Genomic DNA, 19,056 nt, shown 5'->3' on the forward strand with positions numbered 1-19,056 from the left:
TACCAAATATCCAAAGTACTTATTTTAACTTACAAGACCCCTACTGGCCCTCATTACCTGACTGATGTCATCTTCCACCACTCCCTCCCATTATCCTGGCCGGAACTCACACCTCAATAAGGGCCTATGTCCAAGTTCATGCTCCACCCAAGTGTTAGTCCCCAGATGGCCTCTTGGTTGGTTTCCTCTCTTTAGAAAATCACCCTATCAGTGACACTTATCTAGTGATCTGATTGAAAATTAATCACCAACACCATTCAACATTTCTTATCCCCCACCAATGCTTTACTTATTTTCCTGAAACTTACCACTATCTAACATACTGTCTTCCCCCAACAGAATATAAGCTCACCAAGGACAAAAATTTTCATGTTTTATTCTCTATAGTATTTTAGTGCTTAGACAATGTATCTAGTAGGCATTCAATAAATGCTCTTAAATGAATGAATGAATATAGAATTACATTAAACAATTTTAAGTCTAGTGTCATTGGCATTCTAGGAAAGCCAGGTTGATATATTTATCCTGTAGTTCCAAGTATCCTCTGATACACAACTAACTGCCCACGAGGGTACCACTATTCCAAGTAAAAAACAGGACCAGGAGGAAGCAAATCTCCCTGGTACAGAACAAGAAGCCAGGGTTTACCTGCTCATGTCCCTCCTCCTCACACCCAGGTGGCTCCATGCCTGTACCGCCTAGACTGTGCCCTGCTCTTATCGTCCCCAGTGCACTCTGATGCATGCTTAGAATCTAATCTCCTTTCACCTCTTCTTCTTAGACTTCCCACCTGTTATAAAGTGGTGAATTTCCCCTCAGTGTTACAATCTGTAGCACCCCAGCTCCGATCTTAAAGCACTTCTATTGTAACTACGTTTATAGCTGTCTCCTCTGGTTGACTGTGAGAGTGAATACCTTAAGACAGACCAGGGTTTTTTCCATCATTTTATTTGGCTCAATACCCAGAAAAGAGGTCAACACCTTGGAGGTCCTGAATAAAAGCCAGTGAATGAACCAGAATGAGAAGGACTGGTGCAGAGAGAATATAATCCCCTTGGCAGGAAGACGCCAAAGATCTAGACCTAAGGCCAACGGATGCCCTTGTACAAACATGTCTTAGTCTTTACCCCAAAACAGAGAAAATATCTTCCAGGCCTAGATCCACAAGGAGTGGGGCTCACAAGACAAATTAGGTATTTTATTATAATGCATAGATCATAGATTTTGCACTATATTTTAAATCCCAAAATTGATTCAGCATATCTAGAAACAATGATATTGACGACTGGGTATGTGTCACCTCACCAGACCTCAACTGGTTCACCATATTCAAACAGAATGCTGGTGATAATCCTGCTGTCCAGGAAGAATATTCAAATCCAGGTTATATAATCTCCATGTTGGAAAAAGATAGCACACATCATTATGAAAAGAAGACTATAACTTAATACTTGGAATAACAGGGAACTTCTTTTAGAGGCAATAAATATGAGAGCTAAGTGCTTAAGCTCTAGAGTCTGTTCACCTAGGTTTGAATAACAGTTCTGCCATTTTGCACCTTGGAATATTAAGTTCCCCTGCCTCAGTCTCCACATAAGCTAAGTGCAAAAAACAAGGAACTTGCCCCATAAAGTTGTTTAAAGAAAATTATACATGTAAAGGGTTAGGGGAAATGCCTCACACATAATAAGCGCTCATTAAAATTTGGCTACTGATAATAGTTATTTATGAGTCTTAAAACTTAAAAAGTTTTCATGTATATTTCTATACTGAAATCATATTAGTTTAAATGTAGTGGGAGTTGAAAATTATACTGCTCAAGATATCTTAGGCCAGAAAAGATATGTGTATCTTCCTATTTCTACCCTTCCTTGACCTTTGTCTTGAAGGGCTGATGGGGACATGCAAAGGGCAGTACATAGAGCATACACAAAAGCTCCTATCAGAGGACAGGCAGTTGCTGTCATCTGCCTTCATGAACCAGTCTCTGTCACCCCACCCTGTGATAGCCACAGCATAGAATCAGGTTTCTATAGTTTGCCCAGAGTTGTACTTAATAACTAGGGGACTGGGACCAGGTTAGGCTAACTGCACTTGAGGTTGTACTTCTCTCTGACCACTCAACCTCCCCAAATTCCTTCTCCACCAACACTGGGATTGAATGGCTGACCACTCCAACTATTTCCCTCCTCCAGCACCAAAAGAAACTAAGCGGAAAAGCAGCCGAGACTCCTAGGTCAGATGCCAGATGGGACCGCTCACCCTGTTAATGCTACAGGGGGTAAATCACTTGGACTTCCTGCAACTTAGATTCCTAATCCTTAATGCTGTGATACCACAGTCTAATATAGAAACTCATGAGGTTTTAAGGGATGATTGAATGGGAAAATAAGTATGAGAAAAAAACACTTGGATATTTAGGAGAATCATATGAACAAAATGTAATTCTAATAAATGATGACTAGCTGGGTGGCCTTTCTCCCAACTTACATACCGACCTTGTTCCTTAAAGCCATGACATTATAATGATTTCCTTTATCAAAAGAAATTATATCCAAAGAGAAAGAAAAATTAATGCTTTAAAGTCGTTGGGTTATAAAGATGAGTGACATGACAATAAAGAATTTTAGCTTCTGCATTGGAAATTACTGAATAAGCACAAAAAAGTAGTAATACTCAATCAGCAGTAACTATGATCAAAGCTAAAATGGATTGCCCATTCAGAGCAGAAAGAAAAAAAAAATCGGGTCATGTTTTTACCCACGGTTCATACCCATTCCTAAAGCAAGGTAGGAAAAAATATCAGTATTCACCACTAGATTGCCCTTCCTCACAATGGCCTTCAAGCTATTTTCAAAGTTCTGAATAAATCTGGTTAAAACTTGACAGTGAGATCCTTTTCAAATTCACACAATTTCCCTATCTTTTTTTTTTCTTTCCTGACCAAGACCAATCTCTTCCCTCCACATGCCAAGGATGCAACTACCTGAATCAAACTGCTACAACCCAGGAAAGGGGTAAAGGAGACAGGGGAATAGTATCAACAAACAAACTTAACACTCTGAGAACCATGATACTCTCAGTGGATTATCCTTTGGAACAAGCGTACTTGATGGGTATTCTATCCCCATTCTAGATAGATCATTTATGGCTTAAACCAAAAAGTTGCTGCTTCAGGTGACACCTCTAGTAAGCACTCAAACAGAGTTTAAAACACATCCTGTCAAATCCCAGTGTTTAGGCTTCGACCACTGCTCCATGCCATCAAGACAACCAAGATCTCTTCTAAAACTTAAGGGAAGTGGGGATTCTGTAGAGGGATGTATTCTATCCTAGGATTGTGTAGCATAAAGAAAGAATGAAGTGAAAATAATCTTACAAAGGACAAAGGAAGCGGGTAGCTGGGACAATAATGTAATATTAGTTGGCGGTTTTCACTGTCAAAACATCACTAACATCTAAAAATAGTAAAGAATGTGGTATATCAGTATGTAAAGAGTCTTTTCAAAACACAAGTCCATGTGTAAACCTAAAAAATAAATTATTAAAAATTTAAAACATTAAGTCAAATGCAGAAATATCTAAATGTGGCAGGAGCTCCAAAAGAGTCAGATAATATTAGCTCTGACAGTTTTCAATAAAACTTACATTAAAAAAAAAAAGTGCATATAGAGTGGACATAGAAAGGGCTGTGGAGGGCTGAGGTAGTGTTAGGGGAACCACTACTACCAAAATTAGAGGAAAGGTCCTAGAAACAACAACAACAACAAAAAAAAAAAGGATGAAAAAAAAAAATACGTCCCTCAGTCTATTATTCCCACTCATTCAAAAAACAAACCTAAAATAAGAAAGTATGCTCAGATGATGTCTCATAGATCCTTTCAGTCCAATTGGAATTAAACCAGGTAAAAAAAGTAGGTTCTTGAGGAAAATATGTGTGTGTACAATTAAAATGTCCTTAATAACCAGTCACTTCTCTCCTTTATCGTGCTCTGTTCAAAACTACAATTCTTGGTTTGACCAATAAATTGTTTTATGCAAAAGAAATCTACAACAAAAATATGTCATCTCCAAGAAGCCTACCTGAAATTTATAAATCATTTTGGGATTAACTTTTAAAATAAAATGTTTTTTTCATAATGTAATTGCCCTGCTATTATCAATTAAAACTGAATTAGTTGTAATTGAAAAACTATTTTTCTGTGTGGCAGTAAACTGCCTTTCAGTTGGGATTTACAGAAGCAATAATTAATCACTTGTCCCTAAACACTTAATGCAGGCAGTTAACAGTTACACCTTGGCTAGATTAAAGAGATGAGTGACAACTTGTTAATCACAAGGGATGCCCATCTCAAGAGGGTCACACCAAGAATGCATCCTTTCCATCTGAAGCTGGCCACTGCCCCGGTGAAAGCTCTTTTGTTTTTCATTTACCATGGCAATGATTCCCCATGGGCAATGATCCACCTAACCACAAGGACCTCCAGCAGGGTAACCCCATGTCCACAGGTGTGCACTGGCCGTTCTGAGACAAGGAAATGAGAAAGAATACAGGAAGAAAAAAAAAAGGGGAGGCAAGAAATAAATACAGAAGAGCAAGAGGAGCAGAGAGGAGAATGAGAAAGAACAGTGGGAGAAGAAATAAAAGAAGAGGGGAAGAAGAGCAGATGAAAGAAAGGAAAGAGAGAGAAAAAGGACGAAGAGATTGGGGAAAAGGTCTATGCTAAGAAGCAGAGGTGGAGTAGGGCTCCTTCATTCCGGCCAGCAGGTGCACACTCTCTCCCCTACCCTTTACTCCTTTGAGGGGAATACACTAGCAATTACTCTGGTGCCATTACCTGGATGAGTTCGTCCAGCTCGGTGGAATTGACACAGGAGTGTTGGGATATGAATGTCTGCTTCTGGATCACAATGGTGGTCCTCTGAGAAATCTCCTGAGGCTGCTCCAATGCTTTGAACACGGTGGCTCCGATGATCAGATAGAGGACAACCACCAGGAAAATCGTGGAGACCGTCTTCCATTTCATAACATTAATGGCCGTGTCACTCTCCACCCGTGAAGCAAGCACTGTGGGTTTCGTGGAGAAGGAGAGCCTCGGTTTGGAGTTCTGAGCGGCAGATTTAGGATCCAGCAAGTCAGGTGCCGCCACTGACAACAACAGAGAAGGAGGGTTAGACTGGAGGAGATCAAAGGGGAATGGGGCTGTTGAAGGGATCAGCAAGGGCTGGCTGAAGAGCTTGCTCTCCTGGAAGCTCTGGAACCTAACCCAGGAACACTCTTATTGGATCTCCTGCAGGACCTTATAAATGGGTCCAAGGAAAAGGGGCTGGGTCTTGGTTCCTTGCTGCTATTGGTGATCCAGGTGGAAGGAAGAAAACAGGAGTCACACCCAGAAACTTAAGAAAATAAGAGGATGCCTGAGGGATTCCTAATTAATTTCTAATTTTATATCTGCCCACTATTTGAGTCAAGGAAGACATACTAAACTTCTACGAGTTCATGGTCATGAAGAAACCTAATGGCTTATTCTTGTTCTCAAGAACTTTATAGTGCAAATGATGGATATAAAGAACACCTTATTTTTGTTATAAATTTTATTATAATAAGGAATTGTGTTGTAATTGCATTAAAAATTATTTACAATCAAAACAGTGTTGCTAAAAAGAAATCAATCTTGATTTTCTCATAAAACAGGTATGAGTAAACCACTCAATCCAATTTATTTGTTTGTTTGTTTGTTTGTTTGTTTCACCCAATTTCCAAAATGGGCTCAGTGTGAAACATCACTATTTATTTTCTGACATGTTTAAAAAATAAAAGTTATTGCTGACCCTTATGGCACAATGTTAGGTAGAGAGAAGAAAAGACAAGTTCCTTCCATTTCTACAGTGAGCAACTTCAAGAAAAGAGGAATTTAAACCTTTGCTCACACCTGAGTCCCTACATGCTCTGTACAAAACTAATTGCTCCATCAGAGCGTGTTTACATGCTCTCTTACAAATTCCCGTATACGCTGAGGTGACTCTAAATTCATTTATTATTTATCTCAACTGTTCAAAAATATCATTAATGGATTTCTTTTTAGAAAATACAAAAGCTGCTAGACTTCCACTTGCTAAGGGAAAAATAAGCCATCCATTACAGAACATTTGCTTAGAAAAACAGCAGTGAACTAAAAAGGGTTAACAGAATGGCTAAAATACATAGAACTTAAAAACAAAATACCAACTCAAATAGAATAGTTAATTTGAAGTCTAATGTTGTTATAAATAATACTATTGTCATGTATATAATGTAGGTTTTATTAAATGATTTCTTAATCTAAAACACACTTCTAGGTACCTATCTCATGGAAATGCACACAAATATCCTATAGCCACCTGAGGATAAGATGCTCATAAAGAGTGTCAATTGTAAAACAGCTCCCTACTCTGCTCTCCTACCTAACATTGTGAGTTAAATGTAGGCTACCATAATGTGAGTTCATAAAATACATCTTCAGTTGCCCATCAAAAAGAAGCTTTCCAAACAAAGCCGTTTGAAACCCTAGACCTAAGTAGTATTGTAAAATGATGGCAGATGATACAGGCTCCCCAACCAGGAAAGCTCAGAATAGTTTTGACATTGGAGAGATGAAATCAGAGCTGTGATTGAGGACACCCTAGCCCTGGGTCCAAGTGGAGATTCCACTTGCATAGAGCTCATCAGAGCAAGAGTTCAACCTTTTGCACACAAGTATGTACAGGTTTCTCTCCTGATATATCCACCTGTTCTGAAAAACCACAAGTTAGGAGACACCTTTATATTTAAAATTAGTACTGGGCATGTGTTTAATGTTTTGATTTAAAACATACACACACACACACACATTTTCTAATAGAATGCTCATAATAGCTAAATTCACTTTTGTCTGCAGCCTCAGCAGCACCTTCCCCTAGCTGCTTGGTAAGTCTGAGAGACAAAAAAAAAAAAGTCATAATCTAAAATTTAGCCAATTTTGGAATAAAAATAATAGAAAATTACACAGAAGCTCCACATTATCTCCAAGCTTTCCAAACCGCTCCTCCCCACATCTCTGTGCTCTTGCCTTTCTGATTTTTCACATCAGTGGTTTGCTAGCCTGTAGAATTGGAAAACACCAGGACTGTTTACCTTGAGGCTATCAAATCCCAACCCAAAATCCCACTAAGACATTGTTATTATATGTTTTGAAGAAAAGAGGATAGATTTTTAAAACATATATTATGTGTGTGTGTGTGCCAGTGTGTTTCTGAAGGAGTTTAATCTTTTTAAGCTCCTGTTTTATTTTTTTTTAATTTTTTTAATTAGCAGAATATATATAATGCACACTTGGCAGACAGAATGGACAGAAACTGGTGATATATATATATATATATATATATATATATATATATATATATATATATATATATATATTTGATATAGGCTGATATTTTATATCAGCCTTTTCTCTGGATCTAATATGGGAAATCTCTGGGTTTCCATATACCCCTTTTGAAGAAGAGCTGACCCTTCCACACACTCTCAGTTCCATTACTACCCCGACCCCTAGCACAGCACACTCTCCTGTTCTTCCTAGGCTCCCTTCCTCACGCTGATATGTCTTCGTTCGCGTCGCAAATGACCACCAACCAGCAGGAGAAATGAGCCTTTTTTCAGCACCACTGCGTGTCCCACCATGCAATGGGCAACAAGTGTGACGAGGGTCACCATGCAACCTGCCTGTCGGCTACTCTCAAGGGTTGACCCTCCTCCTCCATCAGAAACTCTCCCAACGTGTTCCAAACCCATACCCGAGGCAGATGCAAAGACCCCAGGCGCCAGCGGGAGTAGGGGGAAGGCGGGGGGCAGAAGCCCCCAGGAGAAGATCCGGGAATGGGTTTGCCTCCAAATCCAGATAATGATCCAACACTTTGGACGGAAAACGAAGATCGGAAACGTCCGCTTGCTGCGAGGGGACATCTGCAGCCCTCTTAAGGCTGGCTGGGCCGGAAAGCGCGAGGCTGGGGGGGTGGCGGGGAGCGTACCCGGGGTCTCACCTCCTGCTCTATAGCCAGGTCTCTCCCGCGAGGCGCTGGGAAGCATGAGGCATGCAGCATTCAAAATGTTTTTTGAAAAAGACGGACTTGAAGCTTTTTTACAAACACGCCATTGTACTCACTTCTTATTCAGAGACGGGCTGCTGCGCGCTCCGAGCTGCATGGGCAGGCATTTTCCCCGGCTTTGTTTTACAAGGTGGGGAGAGCGGGGCTGGACGCGGGAGGGGGTGTGGGGGGAGCGTGAGAAGAAACGAAATCGCGGGAAGGAGGGGACACGGGCGGGCTGGGCAGAGGGCGAGGCTGAGGCCAAGTTGGGTTCGGGCTCAGCCACCCCCGCGCGTGCCTGCGGCCGGGCCCGGGTCACCCAGAGAGCGCGGGCGACCCGGGTCCCGCGCCGGCCAGCAGCCGCCGCCGCGGCGCGCTCAGCCCAGGGCTCCGCGCTGGCCCGGCCTCCGCGGGGCGCGGCGCGGGGGCGGTCGGTGCAGCCCAAGTGGCCGTGCGCCCCGGCGTCTTTGTGCGCGAGCCTCGCTCAGCCCCTCTTCGCATGTCTTTGTGTCTCCCTGGGCAAAACCCTCCGTGCCCCGCGGTGGGGGTGTGGCACGGTCTTGGCGCCCGTGGCTCGCTGCCCTCCGCCGCTCGCCCTTCCCGGCTGGCTTCTTCGCCCCTCGCCGGCTCCTTTCCCTCCTTTCAGAACTCCCTCCCCCTCGCCTCCACCTCCCTCGCTGTCTCCCCGCCTGAGCTCGCCTCTCCGCACCCCCTTCTGGCCCAATCCTCGCCCGCGTCGCCCCTGCTGGTGCTCCCTTCCAGAGCCTGGCTCAGCCCGCCTCCCCGCCTGGGGCACAGCCCCTTGGCTCACCTGCTGCCTCTCCCCGGGTCAGCCCGTTCCACTATTAAACGCCCCCCCCAACACACACACACACACACACACACACACACACACACACACACACACACACACCCCATCTCCTCATTCTCTCTGTCTGGCATTCATATGCCCCAGAGTTCCATCCAGTCTTCTTCCAGGTCGGGCGCGGCATGTGGGACCTAAGCTCTGGAGCGCGGATACCCAGACCTTTGCAGGTGGGCATCTTCCTCATCTTCCTACTCTCCCTCACCTGGCCAGGGTGGTATAGGGATATGCCCCTCTTTAGCGCCCTGGAGTCGGGGAGATTTGAAGTCCTACCCTCTTACAGTCTGAACCTGGGAAAAGGTATTAACTCGTCACCAGCAATCCCCACTACACCTCCAAGGGTGCTTGAGATGAGCCTGGAGCGCCGTTTGGCAGAATGTCCCAGGCCAGAAATGACAGGGACTACAACCGGAGTCAGGGTGAAGACATCTAGGGGTGCAGAGGGGAAAAAAGAACATCTTGTGCCCTGGATACAGGTTGCTAAAGGCTGTCCTTGGGAGCCTGGGAGTGGGAAACCTCCGACCTCAGCTGGAACTCCAAGTTTCCAGTCCCCTTATCCCTTTCAGGTGCCAGTTTGACAGGTACAAACCACGCCCAGAAGAAGGCAGCTCAGGGAACTTGTGGCAACAGGGATGAGAGAACGACGGAATCCCCAGAAGAAGAGAATAAAAGAAATTAGATGCTGCCCTTTTAATAGGCGAATCCTCTCACAACACACAGGATGTTGTGGAACTTCAATCCATTTGTAAACTTTCTCTTCCCACTTTCGCTGCAGGAATCCCCTGCTGACCTCCATCCTCCCACCCCACTGCTATGTATGAGTTCATCTTCCATAACTGCTGCTCAGCCAGTTTGGATTATTTTCCCAATCAACAATTAATGAACTTCCTAGTGAAAGGTATAGACATGACTACAAAAAGAAGCTTATGACTCTTTTGCAAGACTGTCCCACCATCAATAAGAAAAACACTACGTTATTATTTTAGATTCTAGACTAGATTCAGCACCTTCTTTCCTATTAAAATATATATTATCCATCCTGCTCGAATTGAAGCAAGTTTTCTAAACTTCTGCTCTCCATAGTAACACAAGTCCTTTCTAAAATGTGAATCTAATCTTTCCACTTCAAGAACCTTAAAACCCTTCCAAAGTCTCTAGGTCACATATAATATGCTTCATGATCTAGCTTTTCATTCCAGCCCTTTCTAGATATCATCACCTTGCCTTGCACTTTCCCCCACCACACACCTTACACCTTACATGACTAAGGTATTTGCCCAAGAGAAACAGGAAATGTGTTCATTCTCTTCCCCCTTCTCTCCCCCCCCCAACACATATACACGCATGATGAAAGATTTATTTTAAAGAATTGCCTCACATGATTATGGATGCTGGCAGGTCACTCTCAAATCTGTAGGGCAGTTCTGGCAGACTGGAAACTCAGGCAAGACTGGATGCTTCTGACTGGAGGCAGAATTTCCACTTTTCTAGAAAGTCTACCTTTTGCTCTTAAGTGAGGCCCACCTGCATTATCTAGACTAATCCTCTTTCCTTAAAATCAACTGGTTGTAAATATTAGCTACATCTGCAAAATATCTTCACAACAACACTTAGATCCTCATTAGAGTTTGACTAAATGACTGGGTATTAGAGCCTAGCCAAACTGACATAAAATTAACCATCTCCAGTATTATTATCCTTCAGATTCTCCATGCTATCAGAAGTTGTCCAAGAACCCTGGAAAATGAGGTGTCTTACCAGCTATTTCCCAATTCACCCTTTTTTTGGTTTTGTTTTGGTACCAGGGATTGAAGCCAGAGGCACTGAACCTCTGAGCCATATCCTCTTTTTATTTTTTATCTTTTCATGTTGAGATAGTCTTTCTCAGTGGCTTAGGGCCTCACTAAGTTGCAGAGCTGGCTTTGAACTTGCCATCTTCCTGCCTCAACTTGTACTTCTATCTTTGCGCTGTCACAGTGTGTTGTGCTTTGTTAAACTAGATTGTAAGTTCATAAACCACACTTCTCTGTTCATTATGATCTATATAAGTAGTGACTGATGCTAAATAGGTGTACAGTAAACATCCAAATGATAGTATGATCACTAATAAAAAGCTGACATTGTCATTCACCTGGTCTTCCTCCAAGGTTTTGGAACCAGGATAACATACACACACACACACACACACACACACACACACACACACACTTTGATCCCTTGTCAATGGCCTACTGTTTACTACAGTGGGAGCTTGATGAACAGTTTAAAGATGCCTGCTTGTTATTTATGTAGGTCTGTATAGTGCTTCCATTTTCCATACTCACAGCACATAGGTCTCACCCCCAATCTCAACTGCTGAGTTTTCACTTTCCCTATGACTTCATATGTAAGAGTTGTCTTCCTTCATGCATCACATGCATGTAGGATGCTTGAAGTGGGGATGGGGGTGAATGAGAGGTTTACATGGAAAAGAAGGGAAGGGAAGAACAAGGGAAGGGGAGGGAGACTCTAAACTGTAACAGCAGGAATCCCTCCAACAAGCCAGAAAACAAAGGTGCAGCGTCAAAAATAATTTGAAAAACCAAGAAACCAACCAATCACACTGACTCCAGTCCTGCTTTCCATTGCAACCCCATAAAGTCCCCATCCTTTAATACTCCTGCTCATTTAAGATCCCTCTTGTGCCAATACATTCTTACGGTATTTGAATTAAGAGGAAAAACGGAAGTAGACTACTTTGTCTATCACTGAAACTGGAGCAACGGGGAAGTGGGATGGATTATCTTGTTTAAATTTATGCCTGCAATGCATACAAATCCCATCAGAAGTTCAATAGAAAGGGTAGATGGATTCTATTTCTTCCATGTTGCAGGATTACTGAATATCCCTTAACTTCATTTTAATAGATAGGAAAATCTGAAATATATAATAAAGAGCTTTAGCTCCCCAAAGTCTATACTGCCCTTATTCTAGTGCTTTCAGATCCAACTAAGCACTGTGAGATCAAGAAAAACTCATTTTTATGTTTATTTTGCTTTCTGACCTTGGCCTATTTAAAATGCCATAATGAAAAAAATAAAAGTAAAAAATAAGTATACCACTTTTTTTCATATTCCCAAACATATCTGGGATTTTGGAGTCAAAGATTTCTATGGGTGACCTATCTCCACCACTTCTGAACCATGTGCATTAGAGGAAGTCACTTTATCTGACCATTAGATTCCTAACCTATAAAACAAGGATAACTCACTGAATTCACAAAGGTTATTGCAAAGATCATAGTGAGACAAATATGTATTTTTCAGTTTCACATTACTACACTGAAATGTTAGAGAAAATTAACCTATGAAGAGGCAAGTTTTATTTTGGTTTGTAGTTCTGGGAGTTCCAGTCCAAAATCATGTGGCCCCATTCTTCAGGCCTCTAGGAAGGGTGACCCATCATGGAGGGAGCATATGACAGAGAGACTGCTTACATCATGAGCCAGGAAGAAAACTAGAACAATGGGATGTGCCAGAATTTCACAGTGCCTTTTCTCTGGGAGGGAGGACACAACTCCAATGATCTAAGGAGTTACCCAAAGACCCTCACCTCTTAAAAGTGCACAGCACTTCCAATATTGCCACCCTGAGGGACAAATCTTTTATGCACAGGCCTTTGGCGGACAGTCAATATCTGATCTATAGCAGCATTTATGTATTCAATATTATTTATTCCCAAAGGAATTTTATTCTCTCCTTTGCCTGTCATAACCCCATAAATCAGAGCGTTCCTGAACAAGTAAGACCACCAAGAAATTCCAATTCTGTAATGAATTTTGCAATTCATTTAATCTTCTGGGTAACATCATCGCACAGATAAAAGAAAAGGAAGAATAAATCACCTCCATCCAAAAAATATTTACTGAGGGACTACTGTATACAGGAGAACTATGGTTAAAGTAAGGGCATTGCCTTCAGAAACTGTGTGACCTAGATAGAGTAGGTACTGGACAAGTATAAAATTCAAATTCTGATTAAGGGTCCTAAAAAGTTACCAGGTACTATGAGAATACTTGGTATTAGAAATTCAGAGAAAACCTGTCTAAAGAAGTAGCACTTAAGTTGGTCCCTGAAAATGCACATACTTTGAGCATTAAGCATAAGAAGCATAATGTATGCAAAGAGGCTTCTCAACAACAAACCTGTAAAAAGACTGTAGTAGAAAGCAGCTGGAGAATCTGGAGAGCTCAGAAAGCAAGGATTGCTGGTGGACAATGATCAAGCAAGTAGGAGAGACCTGGTCTTACAGCTTCTGGAGTTTAATGAATGGGGTATTGATGAATATTCATCACCAAGAAATCTCATCAGACATATACATATTTTTTTTACATCCTTCTGCTTGCTATATGGAGAACAGAAAGAAGGGAAACAAAAAATATAGGGGAACAAAAAGTGTAAGTATATGAATCTAGACATTATTACTCAGGTCTAGATGAGAGAATCATGTGATTTGGACGGTGGTATCAAAGACACAGAGTTGGAAGGAGATCAGTAGGACTTCTTGATCCGTGGGGCACGGGGAGTGGGCATGATGGAGAGGGATCATTTTCTTAGAAGTTCTACTCGACTGCAAACTCAGTCAAAGAGGACAATATTGGCAGCACTTTGGTGAGATGCCTGTATGACTTGGCCTCTTCCAAGCTCCTACCTTCTGCTTTCATGGCTGTTGGATTTCTTGTGAGACTCATCCCTGATTGCAGGTAAAGTAGGCACGCTAGATTTCAGCCAATACAGTCATGATTCCCCAGCCTCTTGACTGGTTCAAGCATGGGCCTGTGACCCACTCAGCCAAAGGGACTTGTGCTACCTATCAGTGGAGACTTCTGTTCTCATCCAAAGACTTTGAATCTGAATGATCTGAATATCTTAGAGGCTTCCGTTTGAACAGGAAAAGGAGAAGACACTTGAGAATGGAGCCAGCACAGAGCAAACCAAACCAAGATCACCAAGTGCAGGTGACAACACTAATCAGACACCTACATCATGCCACACCTTAAGATACACACATTTGATTTTTATATAAGCCACTTTGGGTTGAGATTTCTGACACTTGAAATCAAGAGCCCTAATTCAAATACTACAATGCAAGGAAGAAGAGGAAATGAAAATAATTTAGTTTTGTGAAGGTCTTTAAATTTGAGTCTCAATGAGTCATTGATTCCTGCCAACTAACATACATGCTCTTGTGCTATCCCCTCTCCTTGCATTTGGACTATATATACTGACTTAATTCTTTTTTGTTGTTGTTGTTCTTATTAGTTATACATGACAGTAGAATGCATTTTGACACATTATACAAAAATGGAGTATAACTTCTCATTCTTCTGGTTGTACATGATATAGAGTTACACAGGTCATGTAATCATATATGCACATAGGGTAATAATGTCCAATTCATTCTCATATCATTCCCACCCTCATACCTCCTACCCTCCCTTCACTCCCCTCTGTCTAATCCAAAGTACCTCTATTCTCCCCCACCCTTATTGTGAATTAACATCTGCATATCGGAGAAAATATTCAGCTTTTGGTTCTTTGGTATTGACTTATTTCACTTAGCATAACATTCTCTAGTTCCATCCATTTACTGGCCAATTCCATCTTCTTTAAGGCTGAGCAATATTTCATTTTGTGTATAAACCACATTTTCTTTATCCATTTATCTGTTGAAGGGCACCTAGATTGGTTCCAGAGTTTAGCTATTAACATTGATGTGGCTGCATCACTGTAATATGCTGATTTTAAGTCCTTTGAGTATAAATCTAAGAGTGGGATAACTGTGTCAAATAGTGGTTCCAATTCCAAGTTTTCTGAGTAATATCCATGTACTGCTTTCCATAATGGATCTACCAATTTGCAGTCGATATATACTGAAAATAATTATATTGACTTAGTTCTAATAAGTAGAATTTGGCACAAAGAATGCTCCTTCCAAGATTAGGATATAAAAAGACTGCGGCTTCCCTTTTGTGTGCTCTCTTTTAGCCCTCTCCTGGGTGGAATATGGTTGCCTTATTGTAAGACAACCCTGTGGAATGCCCTGCATGAATAAGCCTGGGAGGAGATCTCCTGAAGTCTTCCTGAACTTCAAAGCGGATGCTTCCTCAGTCAAGCCTTGAAATGTCCTATTGCCCCACGCAATACTTTTGGTAGAATCTCTTGAGAGACCCTGAGACAACATCACCCAAATAAAGTGCAGATTCATAAGCCTCAAAACTTTAAGATCATAAATGTTTCTCTTTTTCAGCTCCTGAGTTTGGGTGTTACTTTTTATGCAGCAATAGATAATTAATGTAGCCTCTAAGAGTCAAATTCTAAGCAATCTTATAAAATTTCAGAGTCAAGCTATGTAAATTAATATAAAACAGCAATTCCCCAAAGTTCAAAATTTGTTCATTTTAAAGAATTAATATCTTCTAAATTAGAATGTGCCAATCAGAAGGTAAGTCAGAAATTATTGTAAGAACTGGAAAAAGGAGTTATGAGGTAGATGCCCATACAAGCAGGAATACAGCAAAGTTCTCAAACTTGAACAGGCATCAAAAATATCTGGATGGCTGGTTAGAACACAGATTGCTGAGCCCACCCCCAGTGTCTCTGAATATTATGTCTAGGATGGGGCTTGAAAAGTGGTATGAATAATAAATCTCCAGATGATGCTGGTGCTACTAATCCAGGGACCACACCTTGAGAACCATTAGACAAGAGGTAGGATCCAGGCTCACTCTGCTCAATAGTTACAGTCAATAAAACAGTTTCAACAATGGTGATGGCTAGATGGCAACAGAGTTGGCAAATAATGGCAGGCAATGGCACATATCAACATCCACCCTCAACCATTACGTGAGATGTTCGAAAACTTTTCCATATGCAATGTCACTTACATGTCATATGTCATTGAGGGTATAACAAATATATTTATTCACTAATTCAACTGGAATTTAATTAAACATTTACAATGTATCAGAAAGATATTTTTACAGCATTTGGGACTATAGAGCAGTGAAAATCACCAACTCCTATCACAATGGAGCTAATATACTTAGGAAAGAATGACACTAGTGAAACTATGTTCATATCTATTCAGCAAAACATCACTGAATTACCAAGAGAGTTTCAGATTCAAGTGCTTCACCATGAAGGAAAGATCAAATGTCATTTTACCAGAATTGCAAAATTCATCAAAACTAGCTGGTTCATTTATAAAAAAGAAATGTAGCCCTAAGATACACAATACTCAGAATTATCTTTTATAGTGGCTTTGTGTACTTACTTACTTTGAAACAAAAATACACAAACATACGAAGGTAAGTTTTTAATTGAAATGAATTTTTTTTAAAAATAATTGGAGTACTTAGTCCAATATTATCTCATTTTAGTGTTGAAAATTCATGTAAGTCAAAGCACCTATGTTCCACATAGAAAGATCAGTGTTTTAATTAATGTATACACAATAATTATTAACTAGTAAGAAAGCTAATATTAATATTCAGTTTTCCCTTATAGGGAATAAGAGTATTACGAAGGGAAAGAACCCTTATAACATGATACTCTGTTAGAATAAATTCAGAAAACGTTCTCATTCATCTGATACACAAAGAATTCAGGGACAATATCCTTACACCTGTCAAACATGAGTAGCATAATAAACTATCACCAGGAAATGGACATTAGGCTGGTACATATCCAGATGTCAGTATTTTCTACCTCTGATATCACAGGTCAATCCTCCACTGATAGTGATTCATTAGCTAATTTTTTAAGTCTGTCTATATTAAGCAAGCCAATTATATCAAATGTGCTGCATTTTTAAATCAACCATAAATCCAGAGAGAACTAGAGCATTTTCAATGTTTCTTGAGGGCTTTCATTACCTAATGAATTTTTGGCATATCCGATCCTTTATTTGAAACTTGTATTTGTTGTGAACATTGCCCAGTATAGCATCCTGCCTTCACCTGAGACCGCAGATTCTGACAGTACTGACTGTGGCTTTGTGAAGAACAAATCAATCCAATTTCCCTTCTAAAATGAAGTCACACCGCTTAAAGGCAATAAAGAAGCAAACAGAGAATGTAAGTATTTGGAATCTCCTAAAGACATTTTTTTAATGTGTTCAGTAATCAAAGATGTTGACTTCACTGTACATACAGAATCTACTTTCCCCTTATCCCTTTGTGTGTCTATGATTGAATGAGCACATAAGGCTTGCCTAAGGCTACTTGCTGAATTTATGGAAGAACTGAGATTGAAAAATTCATGTATCACCCCAGGATGTATTTGTTCTATAAGAAAACTCTAAAATAGAGAAGAAAATGGATTTTTATTGAATTCTAAAATATGTGAAGGTGGTCATGGGATTTTCCCCAAACCCTACAAAGTGACCAAGGCAGAACTGCCAACATCACTTTTGCCTCATGGACCATCTCTTCCTGGGGTCTTTTGCCCCTGGCCCCTTTCACTGATCTCCAATCCATTTACCACACTGCAGCCACATGGAACTTAAAAAAAATTAAGTTGTGTTGAATCCCTAAATAAAATCATTCATGAGGCTGGGGTGGTGGCTCAGTGGTAGATAGCTTGCCCCACATGCATGAGACCCTGAGACATGAAACTCTGTTAGAACAAATTCAGAAGACGTTTTGGGTTCGATCCTCAGTACTACATAAAAATAAATAAATAAATAAAAGATATTTTAAAATCATGCACTTCTAGTTTCCCATTTCCTTCAGGAAAGACCTTATAATGTCATTGACAACCCAAGGCCCCGAATATCTTTGCTTGGTCAATAAGAACAGGAATTACAACGTTAGGTAATATCTATCAAGGAATTACTGAGCCAGGCATTCATTTAAACCACTTCATTACTATTGCATTTAATTCTCATTAAGAATTGTTAAAACTAAACACTGCTATTATGTCCAGAGATGCTAAGTGACTTTTTCAAAATAACATAGTTAAATAAGTCAATACGCCCTGCCACCTAGGGCCCATCTCGCCAGGCCGCCCTTTTCCCTCTGTGGTTCAGCAATTGTTTGGATTCCAGTTTCTTCAATGTATCCTACTCCCCGCATTGTTACCCTAGAGCCTTTGCACATACCAGCTCCTCCAGCTTGGACCATGCCTGTCTCCTTCATTGCCTGCATACAACTTCTACCCATCTTTCAGACCTCAGAAAAAACACACCTTCTTCAGAAAACCGCACCCTTGCCAGCTCCAGATGAGGTCAGTCCTCATGCCCCAGCACACTCCTGCAGCACCCCCTAGCTTCCCTTCATGACCCCATCAGCTGTAACACCTAGGTACTCACTCAAGATGTTACTCAGTAACTGCCTGTCTTCGTTTCCTGGGAAAGTCGTAATGACGTTAACAAAAGCCTCTCTGGCTAAAAACAACAGAAATGTAGGCCCAGGTTTGGAGGCCAGAAGTTGGAAATCAAATGAGAGTAGGGACTGACTTTCTCATACAATTTTTAGGGCAAATCCTTCCTTGATTCTTCTGGCTTCTGGAGTTTGGTGGCAATCCCTGATGTTCCTGGGTTTGTAGATGCATCACTCCAGTGGCCTGGCTGTCTTCTCATGTCACTTTCCCTCTGAGTGGTCTCTCTGTCCAAATTTCCCCCTATTTAAATGATTCCAGTCCTATTGAATTAGGGTCCATCTTAAGAAAAAAACAAACAAAACTCATCTTAACTTATCTCTGTAAAACCCCACTTCCTAAAAGGGTTATATTCTGAAGTACTAAGATTAGGACTTGAACTTAAAATGTATTACAGGAGAATACAATTCAACCAATAATTGTCTATAAGACTAGAATGAATTCCAAGAGGAAATGGACCCTGTCATCTTATTTGTCAGGCCAGTATCTTACACACAAAAGGTACAAAATCCAGTGTTCATTAAATGAATCAAATTCTATTTTTAAGAAGTATTATTGAAAAAAATGCAGCAGTTAATCAGGCCTCAGGTATGAATATGATGTGGGTACAGGTGTTGAAGAAAATATTCCAGCTAGCTTACTGCCAAGAGAGAATGTAGTTCCATG

The 19,056-nt window shown here is 40.9% G+C and overlaps 1 protein-coding gene across 5 annotated transcripts in view; it reads right to left on the bottom strand.

Moving 5' to 3' along the window:
- Kcnk2 (potassium two pore domain channel subfamily K member 2) overlaps window positions 1-8,107 on the bottom strand; it is a 125,586-nt gene extending 117,479 nt beyond the window's left edge. For 2 of the 5 annotated variants that reach the window (XM_076831591.1, XM_076831586.1), the window contains exons 1-2: window positions 8,062-8,107; window positions 4,839-5,149 (exon numbers count right to left, since the gene is read on the bottom strand). In XM_076831591.1, coding sequence (XP_076687706.1) covers window positions 4,839-5,149; window positions 8,062-8,107 — 357 coding nt within the window. Of the gene's footprint in view, window positions 1-4,838; window positions 5,150-7,941; window positions 7,985-8,061 lie in introns of those variants that run through there. The other 3 variants (XM_076831589.1, XM_076831588.1, XM_076831587.1) reach the window with 2 other exon arrangements.
- Window positions 8,108-19,056: the final 10,949 nt, after the last annotated feature.

The sequence above is a fragment of the Callospermophilus lateralis genome, chromosome 13 (genome assembly GCF_048772815.1).
Source record: "Callospermophilus lateralis isolate mCalLat2 chromosome 13, mCalLat2.hap1, whole genome shotgun sequence".
Classification (NCBI taxonomy): Eukaryota; Metazoa; Chordata; class Mammalia; order Rodentia; family Sciuridae; genus Callospermophilus; species Callospermophilus lateralis.